The 24,415-nt window shown below is 43.2% G+C and overlaps 1 protein-coding gene across 1 annotated transcript in view; it reads right to left on the reverse strand.

The window, feature by feature from the left end:
* DMRT1 (doublesex and mab-3 related transcription factor 1) overlaps positions 1-24,415 on the reverse strand; it is a 127,302-nt gene that overhangs the window by 34,107 nt on the left and 68,780 nt on the right. The window contains exon 4 of the mRNA XM_023213407.1: positions 19,551-19,695. Within this exon, the coding sequence (XP_023069175.1) occupies positions 19,551-19,695 (145 nt within the window). The remainder of the gene's footprint in view (positions 1-19,550; positions 19,696-24,415) is intronic.

Genomic DNA, 24,415 nt, shown 5'->3' on the forward strand with positions numbered 1-24,415 from the left:
GTTACTGGGTGCAGCACACCAACATGGCACATGTATACTGTTTGGACGAACGGAGGCAAGATGGTGCACTTCCGGGTTCTTCTTCACCACCAACTCTTCCCGCGCGCGCGAAAATGCAGCCGGCTCCCAGGGAGGGTGCAGACCAACTGGGCATGCGCCAGGTGACGTCAATCCGAAGAGACCAAGATTTACCTGGTCGCACCTGCGGAACGCCCCTGACACGCCCGTGCCCCGCCTATTGCCCTCCCACTCCTAGAAAAGCCGCTCTCCGCCATTGAGCCACGCGGCCTTCTCACAGCCCGGCGGCCTTCTCACAGCCCGGCGGCCTTCTTGCAGCCCCACTCCTGTCGGGATGTCGGGACTGTGGGAAGTCCGTCCGAGAGCCCCACGGGGGACTCTGCCGGCCTCCTTCGCTGGAGGCCGACAGACTTCTCCCACACACCTTAGGTTACCAAAATAAACCAGCAGTTTTGCTGTTACACTTGCCTACCCGCTGGTTCTTTTGCACCAGGCTGGCTCGGCTGGTCTTAGAAAAACAAGACATATACATATGTAACAAACCTGCACGTTGTGCACATGTACCCTATAACTTAAAGTATAATAAAAAAAAAAACTGGGTATTTAAAAAATTACCATTAGTCACTTTCAATTAGAAAAAAGCTAGTCACTTAGAACTAGAAAAATTGAAAATCACCCACAGTCTTTAAATGCACTACTATTTTCACTGCTTCTATTATAAGTCCTTATTTTGGAGGATTCCCTTCCCTGGTTAACCTATACGCCTTTATTTCAGAACTGTAGGAAAGATATAGTTGAGACAGCTGGGAGAGACAAACCAAAGGAAGAAAACCTAGAAAATATTCATCAGAGAGATCCAGGTGTGTCAACAATTGCCAATTTTATAGGCTTGTGCTTAGGACTCAACATTCAATGTCTGGTGTTCTCTGATGCTCACAGAAAAGGGCCACAGTCACTTGAAAGTGTCAAAACTTTCCTCTTTTGCCACTTTGTCCTCTTGGCACCAAGACCATTTAATGGGGGAAAGGAGAGTGTTTAACAAATAGCGCTGGGAAAAACTGGATATTCACGTGCAAAAGAATGAAGCTGGACTCTTCCCTTACACCGCATACAAAAATTAACTCAAAATGGATCAAAGACCTGGATTAAACCTAACAGCTAAAACTATCAAATGCTTAGAAGACAATGTGACACTGGATTTAGCAATGATTTCTCTTTTGAACATTTTTAAATTTTTTAATTTTTGAGACAAGGTCTCAATCTTTTGCCCAAGCTGGAGAGCACTGGTGTGATTACAGCTCACTGCAGCCTCAAACTCCTGGGGCTCAAGTGATCCTCCTGCCTCAGCCTCCTGAATAGCTAGGACTACAGGTGCATGCCACCACACCCAGCTCTGATTTCTTAAATATAACATCAAAAGCACAGGCAACAGATGAAGAAACAAGACAAACTGGACTTCATCAAAAATTAAAAATACGTATGCATCAAAGGTCACTATCAACAGAGTGAAGAGGCAACTCACGAAACGGGAGAAAAGATGTACACATCTTCTATCTGATAAGGGATGAATTGGGCCACATCCCCACTTTTGCTTTTAATGAAAGCATCCTTGCCGAGTCTCCAAGGCTCACATGCTGCTCCAAGGCCATAAGACAAGTTTTCCACTCTCGGCAAGTACTATTCTTAGACCGAAATCAACCAAGTTCTAGCTGAGTTACTCACTTACATCATCCATTTTTTTTTGTTGTTGTTGTTAAGTGTGCATCACAGGTTAGGTCCAAGGATCAACTAATTCTATCAGCAGTCACTCAACAAGTCTGTCAGAAACAGCTCCTCAACCCCACAGGATATTACAATAAGGGCTGATGTTCGCACAAAAGTCAAGATCTTTAAATGATGTTTGTGACCATATGGGACTTGTTTTCTCAGGTTTAAACCCTGCATTATCCTTTCCTGTCACTGTAAAAGAACCGAAAAGTTGCCAAATAGAACTGCCTATGATGATGTAAATATTTTGTTTCTGCACTATCCAATACAATTGAACTAGTCTCTTGTAGCCACAGAGCACCTGAAATGGGCCTGGTGTGACAGAGGAATTGCATTTTCCATTGCAATTAAAATTGAAATAACCCTATGTGCTGGTAGCTGCTGTACTGGATGGTGCAGGTCTACGACATCAGGCTGAAGACAAGGGTTTCAACGCGGTTTGACAGCTTGAGGGTGAAAAGTGTCCCGGGAAGAAACCAGGTCAGGAGAGATAAGGTCACCCTGCTCCACTCCTAGCTGTGTTACCCATTCTCTCTACTCAGCAATCGGCTTACGGATAAAATAGGGTCAGTGATTTTTGCTCTACCTACCTGTGGTATCACAGAAACATATTTGGTCTTTGTCCTTCGTTCCTGGCACGGAGTTCCTAAAACGCTTGGAATTTCCTGAGTGATAAGGATGTCAGAAACCTCTTTTGTTCTAATAAGGTGACTTGGCGGCAGGCAGCTAGATAACTTCAGGATGGGGGCTGGTCGCCTGAAAGACCCTAAACCTTGATTAAAACCTTGGAGCTCTCGCCCGGTCGCGGTGGCTCACACTTGTAATCCCAGCACTTTGGGAGGCCGAGGAGGGTGGATTGATCACCTGAGGTCAGGACTTCGAGACCAGCCTGGCCAACATGGTGAAAGCCCATCTCTACTAAAAATACAAAAATTTGCTGGGCATGGTGGTGTGCACCTGTAATCCCAGCCACTCGGGAGGCTGAGGTAGGAGAATCGCTTGAACCTGGGAGATGGAGGTTGCAGTGGGCCGAGATCACACCATTGCACTCAAGCCTGGGTGACAAGAGCAAAACTTATCCCAAAAACAATTTAAAAAATAAAAAAATAATAAAAGCTTGGAACTCTCAAAGGGCAAGGAGATACCCTGCCCTACGCACATCTTCCATTTGACTGCTCCTGAGTTGTATCCTTTATTTAAAAACTGCTAAGAGTAAGTAAAGCACTTTCTGAGTTCTGTGAGTCATACAGAGAATTAATGGACTAAAAGGGGACTGTAGGAACCCCTAACTTGTAGTCAGTTGGGTAGAAATGTGGATAGCCTGGGCACCCCATTTTCAACTGGAGCCTAAAATGGGGGCAGTTTTGTGGGACTGAGCCCTTAACCTGTGACATCTGGGCCAACTTCAGAAAGTTAGTGTCAGAATTGAATTGAATTGTAGGACACCCAGTTTGTGTCAAAAGGAAAAAAACCTCTCATTACCTAGTAAGATTGTTGTTAGGACTGAACAAAATGATCTATGTCAAAGTGCTTCCAAGAGTAAAAGATTATTTTTCATATTTGGATGGTCTATACAGACATTAGTTCATGAATGTTAGCCATGATCAGTTTACTCTGAAGTTACCATTGCATTGGCTCATTATAACCTCAAGAAATGACGCACTGCTCTCTCATTCACGTCCCTGCGTGTGGAGGCCCAAATTCTGCCGGATCTGCCAGAAAACTTGGCAAAGTCTTTCACTTCAGCAGTACATCAGAGTTAAATTGTTTAAGGTTATGCAGAGCACTTCTTAAAAGGCAAAGATGGCATGGGTTAGAAATTTTCTGAAATTCAGAGGTAGAAATGAAATGAAATGAAATGATATTCTAGGGAGTTAAATGAGGAAAAGAAGAGCAACAACCTGGAAAAGGGTTCCTGTGAGTGGGGTGTGAGTAAGCACTGCGTTCTCCATCTCTGAGAGCCACCGCTGGCTCTAGGGATGCAATCTGCAGATGAGGACCTGACGTGGGCTGGGGTCTCTGTGCTGGAGACTTAGGAAGGTAAGTGATCAGCAAAGACCAGAATTGAGGCAGTAAGACCTGGAAACATACAACATACTCCATTCATTTTACACACACTGACCCACCAAATCTCATCAAGAAGAGACATTTAAAGACATAAAACCCTTCAATAGTGTTAGTGACCGAACGCAGTCTCCCTGCCAAAACTACTGAAGCCTAGCTCCCAATGTGACTGTATTTGGAGACAGGGCCTTGAGGGAGATAACTGGGGTTAAATGAGGTCATACTCTCTAAGACTACTGTCCTTATAAGAAGAAGAGAGACCAGAGCTCACATTCCATTCTCTCTCTGTGTGTGTCTGTCTCCACACACACACACAGGAAAAGCCATGTGAGGACATAAGACAGCAGTCTACAACCCAGGAGAGAAGCCTTACCGGAAAGCAACTCTTGACTGCACCTTGATCTTGGAATTCCAGCCTCCAGACTGTGAGAAAATAAATTTCTGTTGTTGGGACCACCTAGTCTGTGCCTTTTTGTTACGGCAGCCTGACCAGACTAATGGAAATAGTATTAGCATAAAACGGGAAAATAACACGGCCTGGACTGCTCAATGTCCATATGCACCACATTCCTCTCACTGCATAGAGGAGGTTCTACTCATTACATTCGTATGCTGAATTCAAAGAACTGGAGATTTAATGAAATGAGACAGAACAGATATTTCACTTTGATAATCTTGTGGTTTAATAGTCTTTCTTGGTCCTATAATAGTTTTTGAACTAAAAATAAACCAAGTCCCTCCATATAATGAAATGTTACTTGATTACAAAAAGAAGTGAAGCTCTGATACAGGCTGCAACATGGACAAACCCAGAAAATATTATGTTAAATGAAAGAAGTCAGACACAAAAGACCACATAGTCTATGATCCCATTTATACAAAAAGTCCAGAATAGGCAAATTCATAGAGACAGAAAGTAAACTAGTATTTTGGCAGGGGCTGGAAGGGAGTTAGAAATGGGAGTGATATGGGGATGGTTTTGAGGATGATAGAATGTTCTGGAATTAGATAGCGGTGATGGTTCCATAGCTTTGTTAGTGTACTAAAATCCACTGAATTATACATTTTAAAATGATTAATTTTATGATACGTGAATTATATTTTAATAAAGCCATTATAAAAACAAACAAACAAACAGGGCTGGGCACAATGGCTTATGCCTGTAATCCCAGTGCTTTGCGAGGCTGAAAACAGGAGGGCCACTTGAGGCCCAGAGTTTAAGACCAGCCTAGGCAACACAGCAAGAACCTGTGTCTACAAAAAAATTTTAAAAATAAAAAAATAGGCCGGGCGCGGTGGCTCAAGCCTGTAATCCCAGCACTTTGGGAGGCCGAGACAGGCGGATCACGAGGTCAGGAGATCGAGACCATCCTGACTAACCCGGTGAAACCCCGTCTCTACTAAAAATACAAAAAAAAACTAGCCAGGTGAGGTGGCGGGCGCCTGTAGTTCCAGCTATTCGGAAGGCTGAGGCAGGAGAATGGCGTGAACCCAGGAGGCGGAGCTTGCAGTGAGCTGAGATCTGGCCACTGCACTCCAGCCTGGGCGACAGAGCGAGACTCTGTCTCAAAAAATAAATAAATAAATAAATAATAAAAAAATAGCCAGGTGTGGTGCTGCGCACCTGCAGTCCTATCTACTTGAGAGGCTGAGGCAGGAGCATCACTTGGGCCAAGGAGTTCAAGGCTACAGTGAGCTATTATCACGCCACTGCACTCTGGCCTGGGTAACAGACAGGGACCCTGTCTCTAAAAACCAAATAGAACAATCAAGCTCCATCCTACCTCTATAGCTATGTGATAACAAAGGTGAAGCATGCCTGGAAAAGGCTCCATATTTGGAGCATTTATCAAGAATCTGACTGTAATCCTGGTTTCTCTAACTTGAGAAGAAAACACCCTCTTAAGTTTATGAGGAAGACTTCAACCAGGTCTTGAATAAGGTCAAGAGGACTAGGCACAAAGCTACTCCATCCCACACCCTACAGAGGCACAGAGGCAAGGTTGTTCTGCAGATAGGAAGGGAAGGGAGGTGTCCCTAAGACTGCTGACCTTTCGCTATCACTGCAGCCACGCCTTCTCTCATGGTTCAGCTCCCAGAGCATTATGCGAGGCCCAGACACTAACTGGCACTCAATGAATTTCTCACTTGTTTACTGACGGAGCCATCAGTTTACATCCCGGGGGGATTTAAGGAAAGAGACACTGAGGAACTGGCCCTGCAGAAGAGCTTTAAGAGTCACCGTTTGGCCTGGCACAACCAAGGGGACAACGAAACAAAATGCATGAAAAGTATAAATTTCCATGTTCATTCTGAACAGCAGTGGATTAACTTTCATTTACCATATACCAATGTGTCTAGCCTATAAAATAGAAAGAAAGAAATAACAGGCCGGGCTTGGTGGCTCATGCCTGTAATCTCAGCACTTTGGGAGGCCGAGAGGTCAGGAGATCGAGATCATCCTGGCTGATACAGTGAAACCCTGTCTCTACTAAAAATAAACAAAAAAAAAATTAGCCGAGCTGGTGGCGGGCACCCGTAGTCCCAGCTACTCAGGAGGCTGAGGCAGGAGAATGGTTTGAGCCCAGGAGGCGGAGCTTGCAATGAGCCGAGATCATGCCACTGCACTCCAGCCTGGGTGACAGAGCGAGACTCCGTCAAAAAACAAAAAAGGGAAAGGGAAAGGAAAGGAAATTCTTTTGACCTTTCTGGACCTATGTATCACCCAAACAGAAGAAGAAATAATATGTTAACATGTTCAAGGATAAACTGCAATCCAGAAACTTTTCACCAAAAAATTACTAAACAACATCAACCAAAATAAGACCTTTCCAAGCATGATTAGCATTGCTCTCTTATACTATTTTTGTAGAAATAAAAATGATACTCTGGAGGCTAAGGCAGGAGGATCACTTGAGCCCAGGAGCTTCAGTCCAGCCTGGGCAACATAGTGAGATCCTCATCTCAAAAAAAGAAAAAAGCTGAAACCACCCTTAGAATTGCTGAACATGCTTAGAGAAGGTACTGCGCTCCTTTGTGGACTTTCCATTTTTGCCTTCTATCCCAGGGTGTTTCAGAGAAGACACAGATGAAGTACGAGGTTGTCAGATTTAGCAAATAAAAATACAAGATGCTGATTTAATTTAGGCCGGGCATGGTGACTCATGCCTGTAGTCCTAACACTTTAGGAGGTTGAGGCAGGTAGATCACTTGAGATCAGGAGTTTGAGACCAGCCTGGCCAACATAGCGAAACCCCATCTGTACTAAAAATACAAAAAATTAGCCAGGCTTGGTAGCGTGCGCCTGTAGTCCCAGCTACTCAGGAGGGTGAGGCACAAGAATCTCTTAAACCTGGGAGGTGGAGGTTGCAGTGAGCCAAGATCACACCACTGCACTCCAGCCAGGGTGACAGAGACTCTGTCTCCAAAAATAAATAAATAAATAAAAATAAATAAATAAAATTTAAATTTCAGAAACAATTCTTAGTATAATAAAATATTCATATAACATGCTTATACTAAACATTTGTTGTTGTACATCTTAAACTTAAATTTAACTGAGTGTTCTATATTTTATCGCTAAATCTTAATAAAGTGACTGGACGTGTTGGGCCGACCACCCTGGCAAAAACAAACCACTGGGCTGATTTGGGGACAGTCTCTCCTTCTCCAGGAGTCAAAGCCAACGGAAAGCTTCTGGCTCCTCTACTGCCCCTAGAGGTCAAGTGCCATACGCCTGTGGTTGTTTCCTTTGCTGCCTCAGGAAGCTCAGACCTGGCTGAGGTTAATCATCTCTAGTAAGAAGACACCGCAACTAAGAGGCAGAGAGTATGGCTGGGAAGGATATGTTAACCCCTGCATTTCAAGTGAGGAAATCCCTAACCCAGATTTTATGCAAGTATACAAGGGGGAGAGATACTGGATCCAATGTAGAGCCAGGTGTTTAAAGACCACAAAATGATTCTCCTAACAATCCTGCTACACTTAACAGAATTTTAAAATATGTGTGTTAAGCAGATGATCATGGGACTGCAGAGCCGGCTGTTGTCTCTGAATATTACTTTTTTATGGAGCTCATTTTTAATATCGGCATTTTTAGCGTGAATGTAAATAAACCTGATCATGCAATAAATTCAGTGTGCTCTTTTATTTTGCAGATTTAAGCTAAAACACCATCAATCTCTTGGAAGCAGCATCTTTCAGTATAACCCTAGGCAGCACTAGGATTTTGACACCCACTAAAAAAATTAATAAAGAAACCACTGACTTCACAGACCTCCCCAAGCAGATGTGCTCAACAGGACAGGCAAGATGCTCCACAATGGGTGGCAACAGTTGTACGGGTTTCTCCTCTTTGCCCTCCTATCAAAGGGGCATTCCAGTGTACCACAATACTCCCAGGAAAAAGTGTTCCAAGTTTTCATAAGAAACGATGGCAAATATGATCGCTTCACACACAGCAAAATCAAAGCTGCTTCTAAAATGAAATAGCCATCTACTCTAGTTCCCCCCGAAGATTCCATTTACGCCAATTTCAATGGACAACAGTTTGGAAGGTACATAAAACCTGGTCACCATTCTTTACACCAGGAAGCACATTTGGAACCTGACCTCAGCATCTATTGTATACCCTGTGTATATGGGCAAGATGGGAAGTATATGCCTATATATAAATATAAATACATATAAAGCTAACTTTCAGTGTTCAGAAAACAAAAGCTATCCCCATATAACAGCCAAATTCTGACATAACTCAATTTGGACACCTCATCTGGTGTGCACTGCACTCATTCCTAGTGTAAACCCCACCGCGCCGGGCAATGATATACTGTAATGTCACATCGCAATCTGGATTTACTATAAAGGGCCGCTGACGAGCTTCAAAGCAGTAAACATTGCAGCGAGGTGTATTTCACACTGAGCTGGTTTTTATGAAGAACACTTCACCGCCCAGGCACGGCACCTGGATGATGAATGGTGAAAGATGCATGACAAGCTTCATCATTGTTTGTAAATCTTAACTGTTCCTGCTCACTAACTCTGGAGGCAATTTTCAAAGACAGCGGCCGACAGAAGGACAGCACAGCTTTCCTGAAGGTTATTCAAGTTGTACTTGGCCTGGGCCGTGCCGCTGAAGAGGCAAGCAGGGAAAATAAACTCCAGAAGTACTCCACACCATCCCTGAAAAAAATCGCTAGGGCCCTGTGGATTCAGGTCAGATTCAAATGAGGAAATCTTATGAGTGATGATGCTGGAAGCTCTAACCCAACTGGCTACTGTCACATCCAAGGAGTGCCCAACAGACACACGCCAGTTCTCCAGGATGTTTAAATACAAATGGTTTCTAAATGAGTAACAGAAACTGGCCAGCTTGATTTGTGATGTGCCCACAAGAGAATTGGGTCAATCTACTGAGCAGGCAGGGAGGGAACTCACTGTCACACCTGAATCCCATGAAGATAACATCAGCATTGAAAACATAGACAAACAATGTTTTCTAGTAATTGTGTTCAACCTGGCTACGTCAGAGCATTTAGGAATTCCTAAAATGTAGTTTCCAGAGCTTCTCTCTCTCTCTCTCTCTCTCTCCCTGTATCTTCTCTAGGCTGCAATTTTTAGCCAAAATGAAAACTCTGTGTAGTTGCTCTGTGTACTGAATCTATAGCTTTTAAAGAATAATGACGTAAAAGCAATCTCATGATAAGCTACTGACAGACTAGGTGAAGATTAAATAACATCTTCCTCAAAAATTATCTGAGGAAAACTGCCAGGCCTCTTAGTCACAGTAATTTAACAATAAAATAACAAGTAGAATATGTAATCACTTAACAGCTGATGCCCACAGGGAAAAAAGAGAATAAATATTTTTGAAAGTAGTTCATTGTGTTTCTACTTGCACTTATGATTTCAAAGCTAATCACTAGTCATTTAATTTTGTGATTTCTGCCCTTATCAAGTATCAACCCTTCCACTTGACTCTCTCTTATTAAATAAAAGGAAAATTCAAATATAACCACAAAATTAAAAGTGACTTTACTGTGCTTATAAAGGTATCTTAAAGTCTATACTGAGCTTTGGGAATAGCCATGTAAAGAGAAATACCACCCCTGATATGCCGAAGGGTTTAAGTTTGCTTTTGAGTTTTTAACTATGACACAAATGTGCTACTGAAAGACACCCCCAGATGGGGGCATTTCTGCATAAGGCATGTGCTAACAGAGCAGGTTTTGGAATCTCATCATTACAGCTAAAGAAATTGCATCCACGCCTTTAGTCCCTGCAAATAGAATATTCCCAAGTGCATTCTCAACCCCAGTCACAGCCCATTTCCTTGAAAATACTTAAGACAGGAGGGTGCTAGACTGTAGCCCAGTGAGGCCTTAGATAAACGGCATCATCACTGAGTTTCAGTTCCTTCATGTGCCACGCAGGAACAGGACCCCTCCTTTCCCCTACCTAACAGGCACTGTCTCTATGCTTTAATATCCTCATCTGTAAAATGGGGATAATAGCATTATTCAGAGAATTAAATGAGTTACACACAGAGTGGTCAGACATTGTCTTACAGACACTGGAGGAGCTGGACATGTGTTTGTAAGGGAAGAAAAAGAAAAGGAAGGAAATGAACAGAAAAACACAGGATATACTAGACGAAAGAGTGCCCAGGAAAGTGATTCAGGATCTGAGTTCGTAGGCTGGCTCCTCCTCTTAAACACTTAGCAACAAGGCTGAGAGGAAGTCACGGCACTCAGCTGCACACCCACCCTCTGTTAAGTGTGAATACGGAACAAGCACTCTGACCCTCCGGCGGTGCTGCATTCTTAATCAAAACACCAGTCGCATATAAAGAACTAAGTCCCTAAAATTCAAGTTTTCCAAAGGGAAGATTCTACATGGCATAAATCCAGGATGTCTGTGGCCTGGGGACAGTACACCATGTTTGCTGGTGTCTGATTTATTTCACTGAATGCCTCCCTGGAATATCCAACTCCAGGTAGATGAGGAATGAACAGAAAAGATTCCACAGTTGGTTTCTTACTCATTTAAGAAACGACAAACCATCCCGGGAGTCATCTGAGAACACTGCACAATGGCGGGCACCTGGAGGAGTACAGAGCTGACCCTCCGTGTGGGCACACGCCCTGATCATTCTTGCTAACGTGCTGCAGTGAATGGACCTTATCCTTACATGAGTGAGCCTGACCTCCCTGAGGTAGGCCCCTGGGAAGTGCCTGCTATTTCCACACTACAGCCTGGAGGAGGTCTTGTCAAATGGCACTGCTTTACACAGAGGACATGTTGCTCTCAATCTTGCCCACAGTTTGCCTTGTGGGGTGCTCTTTGTATGGAGAAAGAGAAAAGGTTTGAAGGAAAGACAGAAATCTGCTTTTCCTCATCCAACAGCATGTCAGCTTGCTTCTGTACTACTGTCCTTTAGGCATAAAGGGACCTGCTGATGTTCTTCACATTCCCTGTAAAGCACCGGTGTGTTTTACTTGGCAAACATATCATAAGTGTAATATATTAAAAATACATCTTTAAAGCTGCCATTTCCAAATGTTTATTATCTGCTTAAAATTAGTACGCTCCATCTTCCTCACTCTGCAGACCATGATGTCTAGCTAATTTCAAGAATCATGATACACATACGCTTAGCCCTCCTTAATGATAGTAATCATTTTCATTTGTACAGCCCACTGCCAGGCACCTGCTGAAACAGAAAGATACATAAGCCATGGTAAAAGGTCTACATACAAGAATAGGAGAGTTGACAGATTCTGTCATACTTTTACATAATTCCTTATGTGATCCATATATATAAAAATAGATACATCTGTTATTATTGTCTTCCACTTTTCAGATGTAACTGAAGCTCTAAGGGATTGATCAGGCCAGGCGCAGAGGCTCACGTCTGTAATCCCAGCACTGTGGGAGGTTGAGGTGGGCAGATCACTTGAGGTCAGGAGTTCGAGACTAGCCTGGCCGACATGGAGAAACCCCGTCTCTACTAAAAATACAAAAGTTAGCTGAGTGTGGTGGTGCACACCTGTAATCCCAGCTATTCAGGACGCTGAGGTAGGAGAACTGCTTGAACCTGGGAAGTAGAGGTTGCAGTGAGCCGAGATCATGCCATTGCACTCCAGCCCGGGAGACAGAGCAAGACTCTATGTAAAAAAAAAAAAAAAAGAGAGAGAGAGAGAGAGACTGATCATCTTATTACTGGCTCCAGAGCTGGGGACGTGAGCAAGACCTCGTCTCCTGGGATAGCTCCAACACCCTTCCATTCACTGGCCTTGTTGCCACTGAAAGCCCCACTTACTTCTCTGTTCCAAGTTAAAGCTGAGAACAAAATGGTCACATAAGGAAAACTGATTTACCTACAAAGTGCTCTTTTCTTTGAAATTTAGCAAATAATAAGTCATTTCTAAAGTGTCAAGTTTAAGTTAAACTGAACATTTTCTAAACGTTGCATAAAACACATTCAGCTTTCCTTAAAGCAGAGAAAGACAAGGGTTGATGCTTTTCTCTCCTACTGGCTGAGAAATACAGCTCAGGGCAGGATGCACACACAACAAACACAGCCTTCTGAGTCCTTACCCCACTATCCTTCGTGCCAGAGCCAAACTCTACAACATTTCGAAAGCATCATTTTCCCTTACAAGAAGAGCTATGTGAAATGCCCACACAGCCCTCACAGGAAAAACTGGGGAAAGTCATGATAACACCTGCCATTTTTTACCTGTATTTTCCTCACCCTCTCTCAGCAGGTAGGGAAACCGAGGCTCTCAGGGAAGCATCTGGTACTGCCACATAACCTGCTAAGTCATGGGTCTCATTCAGATTCCACGTACAGAATTCTCTACCACCCTACATGGCCACTTGTCACAGAATGTCGCCTCACCTCACATAAAGGGCACCTTTGGCATTCTGGATCAAGAGCAAGTAGATCTGAGGGTGCTCCCAACAGAGGGAAGAACCTCAGTGTTCTCACCCGCAAACTTGGGGGGTGCAGCCAGATGACCTTCCCTAAAAGTCCAACTCTGACGTGCAGCATTAAGCAAGTCCACTCCCTGAGGTGCAAGCTACCCATTTTGCATGCAGTCCTGGTCATCATGAAGGACAGGCCTATGGTTATCAGTGAAATCAGGCACTGCTAGACTCCCTGGTCCACGGCATTATTAACGCCAAATGGATTCGAAGAGTCGTATTTGGGAGCAGAGAGGCTTCTGCAAGCTGCTCACACATCACAGAGGAGCATGAAGCCTTCACCTGCATGGAGCCTGTCACTGCCGGTGGCCCTCTGACCTTTGGGTAAAATGTAGATGCTCTGCACTCGCTTCACGGAGCTGCTGGCAGCCTCTGTGTGTTACATGAGTCATACATGAACACTCCATGATCTCTAAGAAGCACCTCAAATGTTTCTTTCTCCTGAAAAGAGTGCAGCTTGGATGTGAAGGAAGGCTGAGGTTGCACAGGAGGCTGCCACTCTGAGTCAGAACCAAAAGAAGTAAGGCACCATTTCTTTTTTTTTTTTGAGACGAAGTCTTGCTCTGTCTCTCACGCTGGAGTACAGTGGCGCGATCTCGACTCACTGCAAGCTCCGCCTCCCGGGTTCAAGCCATTCTCCTGAGAAATAAGGCACCATTTTTAACTTTTAAACCGAGATCACAAAATAAATAGACAAACATATCTAAGTGTATTACCTTGACCATCTGAAACCTAAATCTTTTTGCAGGTGTTGGCCAACCATGTACTCCAGCAACTTATACTCAAGAATTCAACACGCAGAGAACGATGTCTGTTCTCAGATGTGCAGTGCCACCCACCTCTAGACAGAGGTGCATCTGTTAAAACAGAGGGGCTGCTGCAGAGATGTCTTTTCATTCCCAGTTGGGGAAGCATCATTTCAAAGCTGTTCCCACTATCACTTCCCGAACAGCTTGCATCTGTTACTATGATGCGGCCACACTCAGATAAGGCAACCTTCCATGCAGGCACTAGACAAGTGATCTTCAAACAGTCTATGGAGGGGGAGGGGCCTGCTTTAATTTTTTTTTTTTTTTTTTTTTTTTTTTCAGTTTCCAACCCACCATGGTCTGGTACTTTGGCAGAATACAATAAAAATGAATTACTAGAGCCCCCCAAACTTTTTTCTTGGCCAGGTACAGTGGCTTACACCTATAATCCCGGTATTTTAGGAGGCTGACACGGGAGGATCGCATGAGCCCAGGAGTTCAAGACCAGCCTGGGCAATATGGCAAAACTCTGTCTCTACAAAAAAAAAAAAAAAAATTAGCTGGGCATTGCGGTGCTCACCTGTAGTCCTAGCTACCCAGGAGGCTGAGGTGGGAGGATCACCTGAGCCTGGGAGGTTGAGGCTGTAGTGAGCTATGACTGCACCCCGCATGCTTGCCTGTGCTACAAAGCTGGAGGGCTGCATCGTGATGCAGTGCTGGATGCAGTGTGAGTCTCAGGGTCTCGCTCTGTCACCCAGGCTGGAGTGCAGTGGTGTGATCATAGCTCACTGCAGCCTGAAACCCCTGGGCTCCAGCGATCTTCCTGCCTCACCCTCCCAGGTAGTCAGGTAGTCAGAACTACAGGCATGTGCCACCAAACCCAGCTAATTGGTTTTTTTTAATTTTTTTTGTAGAGATGGGGTCTCACTATGTTGCTCAGGCTGGAAACTATATTTTTTAAATAGAAAACAAGTGTTGGCAAGGATATGGAGAATTGGAACCCTCATATATTATGGTAAGAATGTAAAACGATGCAGCTGCTGTGAAAAACAGTAACGTGTTCCTCAAAAATTAAATACAGACTTACCATAGGACCCAGCGATTCCACTTCTAGGCATGTACCCAGAAGAAGTGAAATCAGACATTCAAACAAAGACTTGTACACAAACATTCAAAGCGGCACTATTCACATTAGCCAAAAGGTGAAAACAACCCAATATCCGATGAAAGGCTAAACAAAATGTGATCTATCTATCCATACTATGGAATGATACTGAGCCACAAACAGGAATGAAATACTCATCTATAAGACAGTGTAGCTGAATCAGGAAAACATTTAAGTTACGCGAAGCAAGACACAAAAGGCTACATATTATGAGATTCCATTCCAGGACAGGCAAATCCATAGAGACAGAAAGCAGATTAGTGATTACCAGGGGGCTGGAGGAGGGAAGATGGGGGTTTCCTTTTGGGGTGATGAAAGTGCCTTGGAACCAGATAGAGGTGACGGTTGCCCAACTCTGTGAATGTACCAAATGCCACTGAATTGTACACTTTAATAATGGTTCATCATGTTAGGTGGATTTTACCTCAACAAAAAATGGGCTACTAGAAAAATGAAAGACAAAAAATATAAGCCCCAATATTTTATTAGACTCAACAGACAAAACTGCTCTATCAAATTGCTGTCAAGTTTGTTTCCTCTCTATTTCTCATCGCCCCTCTTAGACAAGTAACAAAGCACCCCCAGACCCACATCAGACCATGGTCCCCACTCTGCAGACCCTTGGATCCCACCCCACCTGGCTTGCTCAGGGTCACCCCTACAGCAATTGTGACCCCACGCACTCCGTGTATCCACAAATTCTTCCTCTGTTGGGATCACTTCATCAGCATACAAGCCTATTATAAAATCTCTCTTCTTTAAAGAAAGAGCTAAGGCCCTTCCTTGAACTCACTTCCCCATGGGTTGATGCCCCATCCCACTATTCCTCTTACAGCAAAACTCCTGAAGAGCTGCCTGTACTCACTGCCCCAGTTCTTGTCTCCCATGCACTCCTAAATACGCAGGCAGGCTTTGGTTCTCACCTCCCACCAAAGTGGCCACTAAGAAGTTCATTGATCACTTCCAACTTGCAACAGCCAACAGTCGATTCCAGTCCTCATCTCATTTGACCTATCAGCACTCTTTGGCTCTTATTAAAATCCTTTCATTTGGCTTCTAAGGCACCAGTCACCCACAGTTTCCCTCCTGCCTCCTCCCTCTTTTCTTTGCTAGTCCTCCTCATCTACAAGGGCATAAACACTGGAGACATGCAGGGCTCAGTCCTTGTCCTTTGTTCTACACCTACATTCATCTCTCCAAATGATCTCATCACATTGACTTCAAATAACACCTATGCACTGAACCCCCAAATCTTCATCTCCAGCAGAGGTATTTCCCCTCCACCACAGACTCCACACATCCAACTCCTAATCAACAATCCACTTGGGTGGTTCATGGACATCTCAAACTTAACGCATGCAAAGTTAAACTCGTAATGCACACAAACTTGTTTCTCCCATAGTCTTCTTTACCTTAATAATTGGAAACTCCAATCTTCCATTTGGTCAGGTCAAAAATTAAGGAGACATCCTTTGCTCCTCTCTTCCTGTCCAATCCAAAGCCCAACAGCAAATCTTGTTGGTTCTATCTTCAAAATATATCCAGAATTCGACCACCCATCATCACCACCACGCTCCCACCCTCACTCAGCCACCATCTTCTTTTGCCAGAATTACTGCCATCACCTTCTAACTGGTCTCTCAGCTTCCACCCTTGCATCCCTAGAGTCTATAAGAAAACAGTCATTAGGGTGATCATTTAAAAGCACAAGAGAGACAAATCACCCTGTGCTTGAACCCTCCTATGGCTCCCCATCTCACTTGAAATAAAAGTCTAATTGTTTGCAATAGCTCTCAAAGACCTGCATGATCTGACTCCACCATCTCTCTGATCTACCCACTTAACATTTTTCAGGATAAGGAAAGAAGGAATGGCTCCTATCCTTTTACAAAAAAAAGCATTAAAAAGCAGTAACATGACACAAAGAAAACGTTCCCTATAAAATTCCTGCCCACCCCCTGCCCAATATCCAATTTTTTTCATGTTGCCAGCTTTAGCAAATCCAGAGAAAGACACTGAACTTGGACTCATTTTTTTAGATGATAGAGAAGCTAAGCTTAAATTTATTTTTAAAGAAACTGAAGAAACATGGATTTAATGGGCAAATTCATACCTGAATAAGACTTTAAAGACATGAAACCTACTGAAAACTCTGTCTTTCAAGTTATTTAGAAATCCCTATTTAGAATAAATAATAACTTATGTATTAACACAATCAACCAAAGGAACTTAAACTTGATGGATCTGCTAAATGTACCTGGTTATGAGACAGCCTTTGCCAATGTCTCACAAATGAATATACTGATGCCCACATCCCCACCCATCATTTCCTGTCTCTAGCCTCAGCCCTGCCTCCCAGAAGGGCTAACATGCTCTCAAAGAACTCCCCACTGTGTCAATGCTGATAAAACTGAGGGTCCAATGTCCCATGAGATGATCTTTGAGGTGTCCTTACTGACTTCCAAACACAATACTTCCTTTACCTTCCCACTTGCTTTGTAAAAATTCATGCAATATTAAAAAACCCAAAATAGCTCACATTTGGAAGACATTAAGCCACACTTCTTTCAAAACTTAGCTGGGATTTTGATTTTTCTACATATTTGTACACTCCTTCTCGAAGATAATTCCAAAGTAGATAATGCTGAGATTTTACTGTAGTTCTTCCCGGCTCTCCTTTCTGAAGCTTGAGCCTCCTACTTGTTAGTGGGTTAGCGGGGTCCCAGGAATTTAAGCCTGGGGTCTCCTCACACACTACTCTTTCAAATAAACACATGGCCAGAAAAAAGTTATAAGAAATTGTAGGTGGTGTTCACCTATTCTTCTTTCCCTACGAGCGCTGGTACGGCTGGTCTTTTTCTTTCCTGGACTGTAACCTCTTTCCTTCTGAGTCGCTTCCTTTTCTGCCATAAATTCAAATGCCTACTGCTCCTCTCCAAATTCACTCTTCTCTGCTCTAATAAATTGCCTCTTATATTTTTGTCTTACTGCCTTGCTCTGAATTTACACCTTTGTCTCACGAATGCCAACGCTTCTAAAAATATTCCATTATTCCTGGAGTAAGAAGCGCAGGCAATTTCTTCCTGAAAGTGGGTTTCATTCTTAATTCTTTGTATAAACAAATGTTCCTTTAACTGCTTCATCCCCAAATTGTGCAGAGGCTCCATCAGACAAGCCAGTTAGGATTCTGACCTTTCATGCTTGCGCTCCCTTCCAGGGCAAGCTGGGTTAAAAATAATACCAGATTCCTTTGGGAGGCTGAGACGGGCGGATCACAAGCTCAGGAGATCGAGACCATCCTGGCTAACATGGTGAAACCTCCCGTCTCGACTAAAAAAATACAAAAAAAAAAAAAAAAAAAAAAAACTAGCCGGGCGAGGTGGCGGGCGCTTGTAGTCCCAGCTACTCGGGAGGCTGAGGCAGGAGAATGGCGTAAACCCGGGAGGCGGAGCTTGCAGTGAGCAGAGATCCGGCCACTGCACTCCAGCCTGGGCGACAGGGCAAGACTCCATCTCAAAAAAAATAATAATAATAATAATAATAACACCAGATTCATTCATTCACTCAACCAACAAATAACAAATAAAAGGCATCATAGCAGGTAAGAAGGTATAGAAAATGTGTTGTTTGTTCTTAGGGAGCTTATAAACAAACAAATACATAGACTCAAAAGCAGTATGAAAGAAGGACCTATGGGCACATATTATATAGTATGAATACTTACAAAACAGAGTTCTGCTTGTCCACTCCCAATAGAAAGTAATTCTTAATAAAAGTGAAACTTCAATCAACAATGTGTGCTTCCACCTCTCTGCAGCTCAAGCTATAGAGGCTCCCGTGACCTATATATTTCATATTAATAGGACTCCTTTATTTTAGGTTAATATGGTAAATAAAGCATACCTTGCCAAGCTATTTTAGACTTTATGGCTCTGAATTTGGAAATCAAAGCATGGTTCTGATTCTCATTCTCTAAGTTCTCTAGAGAGTCAAGTTATTTAGAAAATGAACATATCCATTTACTTAGTACAGAGTAAGTTCTCCTAGATTGGTTTCTCTTCCAAGACACTCGCTACTGCCCTGATTTCCACTTACTGCCTGTTGTGTATGTTTCTCACTTTCCTACATCAAAAGAGGATACTTAACTATAAAGAACTTAAACATGGGATCTGGAAACGCAGCAGCTGTAAAGACCTGCCTCTCACCACAGTGAAAATGCTGGGGGATGTTAAAATTGAAGTTGAGGAACTATGTATTTCAAAGTGCTTTGATTCATTAAACAGTCATTTTTTATTTCAAAGCCATTATATCAGAGTTATTTGCATTGCTACTGCATAAACTCTGAGATCTATTGTATTCAAAAATGTTTTATTATGTTATTTCCCCCCAAAAGATGAATATGCCTTCAATTTCAAAACGAAAGTCTTCGGGAAATGAATTTTCAATATACAGAAACTCACTTCACAAAAAATACCAGGTCTTGAACCACATTTAAAGTGCCCCTGTATTTCATATTGATCCTCTATAAAATACATTTTTAGCTTCCAAAGGGGAGTCTCTCATCTTACTCCTGTCACTCTAAGAATCCAGAAAGGAAAAAAAAAACATGGTATTAAGAATCAAGCAAAGCAAAGTCATTTTATAACTAAATTCTTTAAAGGATACTTACCCAAGCTTCACACAGCAGTAAACTTTCCAACAATTACTAACAGCTAAGCCATTAGAGACAGCTAATGACCCAGTACTGTATAGCCATCCTCTCTCAACCCCAAATCCAGTCTGTATGACCAGATACCTACCGCTCGCCCTGGCTTCCGGGTAAGGGGGAGCATCCTCGAAAGTGAAGAACTGGGGCACGCTCTGGCCCAGGTAAGAGGGAGGCGGGTAGTAAGAATGCATCCTGTACTGGGAGCTCATTGCATGGCGGTTCTCCATGTTCTTCATCTGCTTAAGAAAAAAGAAGAAATATATTGAGACCAACATTGGATGTTACAACTAGTACAATAATTACCTAACACTTTAAAATAAGGTAACAGGCTGGGCACAGTGGCTCATGCCTATATTCCCAACACCTTGGGAGGCCAGGGTGGGAGGATCACTTCAGCCCAGGAGTTCAAGACCAGCCAAGGCAACACAGTGAAACCTCTTTTCCACATAAAAATCAAAAAAATGGCTGGGTGTGATAGTGCACAAGTGAGATCTCAGCTCAGGAGGCTGAGGTGGGAAGATCACTTGAACCCAGGAGTTTGAGGCTGCAGTGAGCCATGATTGCTTGCATTACTGCACTCCAGCCTGGGCAACAGAGCAAGATCCTGTCTCAAAAAAAAAAAAAAAAGCAAATTAAGGGAATGGCCTATTTAAGTTGGAAGTGGCCTCAGCCATGAACATGCTCCTCCAATGTACTGGACCTAGAACTATGATGGTGCCCTTTATATCTTAAGGTCCCCTCTAAAGCACCCCTGAAATTCCTTCTGGTCATTTGGTGCTCAATTAACCAGTATAAAAGAGAACAGGGTGGTGGAGAGGGGACAGTGCTGCTTAGGAGACAACACAATCTGCTGTAACACTAACACATCTGTTTGAACGGGAGCAAGTTATCAGACCTCTTCCCATGTTTCTTCATGTGTAAAACTGGCATTTTATCTTGGTTACCTTACAGAGTTCATATGAGGAGAGTATTTAAAAAGAATGTAGGCTGGGTGCAGTGGCTCACACCTGTAATCCCAGCATTTTGGGAGGCCAAGATGGGTGGATCACGAGGTCAGGAGATCAAGACCATCCTGGCTAACACGGTGTGGTGTTAGCCAGGGTGTGGTGGCAGGTGCCTGTGGCCCCAGCTACTCAGGAGGCTGAGGCGGGAGAATGGCGTGAACTCGGGAGGCGGAGCTTGTAGTGAGCTGAGACAGTGCCACTGCACTCCAGCCTGGGCGACAGAGCAAGACTCTGCCTCAAAAAAAAAAAAAAAAAAAGATTGTAAAACAACACGCAAACCATGTGTAATGGGAAGCTGTGGACATCAGCACGATGCCATGCTGGATCCTGTTACTCAGTGTCTATTCCCAGCTCCTTCTGTGCTGCTCCCTGCAGCAAGGAACAGGAGTCTGAGATCTGAATTCTGGAGGCGATTTGGATTCTGCTAACTGGACACATGAAGCAGAGCGAAACGGGGAAGGCAGGAAGGAGGCACAAGCGCCCCTCCAGCAGCAGTGGCAGCTGCACGTGAGCTCAGCAGTCATTCACTTTTTTCTGGCAACCAGACCCTGCCTTTAGGATCATGAGATAGCTTTTATATAAGAAGCAGTTCATTCCCTGTGGCTTCCTGACTCTCATTCAAAGCTAAGAAGATACGACCTGATGACTCAGAAAGCGCCCCCCACCATTTCCACTTTCCAGGCCAGGTTGATGACTCTGATAGTGTAAGACCCACTTCCATGCACATCTAGATCCTGGTACAGACACTGAGCGTCCAACTCATGATCGTATCTTTATGGCAACAACAGAGCTGGACTCCAGTTATTTATATAGTTCTTAAAAAATTAAATTTAGATGGTACTCACTTTTAAACAAAATCCAATCTAAGGGAATGTTCAAGATAAACCAGTTCTGTTCAGAAATATGAATAATTTCAAAATCATCTAGAATAATTCAAAATCATGTTTTTCAATCAAATATTTTAAGTGCTACTTGAAAAAGAAAATAGGACTAACTTGACAGAGCCTGGTAGTATAAAACTAGGTACTGGGCTTCCTCATTTTCTATGAACATCTAGATTCTGGACAATTCGCCAACTAACGCTGGCCTAAGTGTACTTTGGGTATTACGGTGCTATTTGGTAGGAAGAGCTAAGTCCCTGATTTCTGCCTGATGCTTTGGGCAGCTCAAGGAATTTATTTTTGATCTCTACTGCTCTCAAGCTCAAATCTACGTTCTCATGAGTGGATTACTTCTTCTGGAGAAGCAAAGAAAACACCACTACAGGTGATTATTTCCTCTCAAGTGAAGTTTACCTGGGCAAATCCCCTCTGTCCTTTCTGGTTTGTTTTTCTAGAGTACATTACATGGTGTCTCTTCTAGGCCAATCACCCCGTTTTCACTTTCTACCATTACATTAAATTTTTACTAAATAAAAGGTTAAAGAAGCTATACTTGGAAAATAGCAAAAAAGGACAAACTGGCTACCCCTAATGAGTAAGACCACACGGCAGGAGAGCCATTAAGAAGCCATTAAACCATTTAAGAGAAAAGGGACAATCGTGGTACCTATTTACTACACATACCCAGTTATCAATTAGAACAGTGCAGCATCTTTCAGTGATTCCCAGCATCTCTCAATGTGCATATGAATGGCCGGGGGTCCTGTTAAAATTCAGGTCCTGATGTATAGTTAAGACTGGGGTGGAGGCCGGTCACAATTACTCACGCCTGTAATCCCAGCACTTTGGGAGGCTGAGGCAGGCGGATCACCAGGTCAGGAGATCGAGACCATTCTGGCTAACACGGTGAAACCCCATCTCTACTTAAAAAAATACAAAAAATTAGCTGGGCATGGTGGCAGGTGCCTGTAGTCCCAGCTACTCGGGAGGCTGAGGCAGGAGAATGGAGTGAACCAGGAGGTAGAGCCTGCAGTGAGCCGAGATTGCACTCTAGCCTGGGCAATACAGTGAGACTCTGTCTCATAAAAAAAAGACTGGGGTGGAGATGCTGATACTGCTGGTGCCCAGGGACTAGAATAAGTGATCCTTCCTCTGATATTTAGTAACCTCTCACAGCCCATGACCAAAGGAAAACCTTCTAAAAAAATTTTTTTTTTGAGACAGAGTCTCATTCTGTTGCACAGACTGGAGTGCAATAGCACAATTTTGGCTCACTGCAACCTCTGCTTCCTGGGTTCCAGCGATTCTCCTGCCTCAGCCTCCTGAGTAGCTAGAGTACAGACGCCTACTCTACAGACACGCACCACCACTCCCAGCTAATTTTTGTATTTTTAGTATAAACGGTGTTTCGCCATGTTGCCCTGGCTGGTCTCGAATTCACTTGAGAGTGATCCGCCCGCCTCGGCAACCCAAAGTGCTGGGATTACAAGCGTGAGCCACTGCCCTTGGCTTAAAAATTTTTTTACCAGCTGTTTACAACCATCCAGGTTCCAGCTGAACTGGAAGAGGGAAAATATGTAAATAGCAATTTTTAATTTTCATTCTTTTTTATTTTTATACAGAAAATTCGCCAGAACTAAAAGTTTTTTTTTCAGGGGTCTGCTGCCATCTATAACTGCTGCAGCAGTAAAAACAAACTCAAACACACTTTGAATTGAAAAGCCATTTCTGTCTCCATAGACTTCCTTAAGTCAATTACACAGTCTGAGTAATGAATACTGAATTTAGAAGCAAGGTGCCGACGTAAGCCGTAATATAAATAATGGAGCCTCTCTACTCTGGGTGCTGAGTTTGTCACATCTACTTCAGGTTTGACAATATCTTCAAGCCAGTCCTTCAAGGCAAATGCCTTTCAATTTTTCCAGGGTACAAGAAAAGTGATAGGATTTGAGCCTAAATGCTCTGCAAAATGCTGGATTTTTTTTTTAATACTATGAAAGTTTACACAAATCTTCCTTTCAAAATGTTTGAAAAATGTTAACCGTGAGTCTATAGCAGGGGTCAGCAAACTTTTTATTGTAAATGGTCAAACAGTAAGTATATTTTAGGCAAGCCATACAGTCTCTAGCAATTTGTAAAATGAATGGACATGGCTGTGTTCCAATAAAACTTTACTTGTAAACAGTGGTACTGATTTCTTCTCAAACTTCACTCTCGCTGGAGTAAGGTGAGAAGGGAACCCAGTACTGATGCCTGGACTCCACTCAAGAAAATCTGGTTTAACTGCTCTGGCATGTGGCCTGGGCCCCAGGTATTTTCAAAGATCCCAGGTAATTCTAATATGACACCAAGATTGAGAACCACTGCTCTACAATTACCAACATATTGTCCACATACCTTGGAAGTACGAGATCCCAACAATCCCCTATATTAACTAAAACATGTGAAAGGCTAAACCTGATAAATAGACTGGCTAACTGCTGCCAATCCCAATGTATATATTATCTGACAAAAAGATGAAGATGAACAGTAAAATTCTTTTTTTTTAAACTAACGCTTACTGGAAAATAAACAATTTCAAATCCATGCGTATGCTTATTTATTCCCTTAATTCCTTTTCCATGTTTTCAGAAAGCATGAAATAAAAAGAATTATTAGGAAATAGGAATTTAGTTATTTATACTCAAACATTCACTATCCTTAATGAATCCCCAAGATCACTGAGCTATAAAAGACTTCCAATAAAAGAAGAAAAAGATACGAAGGGTCAGCCTCCATTTGAGGTTACTAGAATGTGAACTGATATGGTTTGGCTCTGCATCCTCACCCAAATCTCATCTCACACTGTAATCCCCACGTGTCGAAGAACAGACCTGGCAGGCAGTGACTGGATCATGTGGGCGGTTCCCTCGATCTGTTCTGATGATATGGAGGGAGTTCTACTGAGATCTGATGCTTTAAACGTGTTTGGCAGTTTCTCCTGTTCTCTTTCTCCTCTCTCCTGCTGCCTTGTGAAGAAGAGAAGGTGCCTACTTCCCCTTCGCTTTCTGCCATGCTACAAGTTTCCTGAG

The sequence above is a fragment of the Piliocolobus tephrosceles genome, chromosome 14 (genome assembly GCF_002776525.5).
Source record: "Piliocolobus tephrosceles isolate RC106 chromosome 14, ASM277652v3, whole genome shotgun sequence".
Taxonomy (NCBI): Eukaryota; Metazoa; Chordata; class Mammalia; order Primates; family Cercopithecidae; genus Piliocolobus; species Piliocolobus tephrosceles.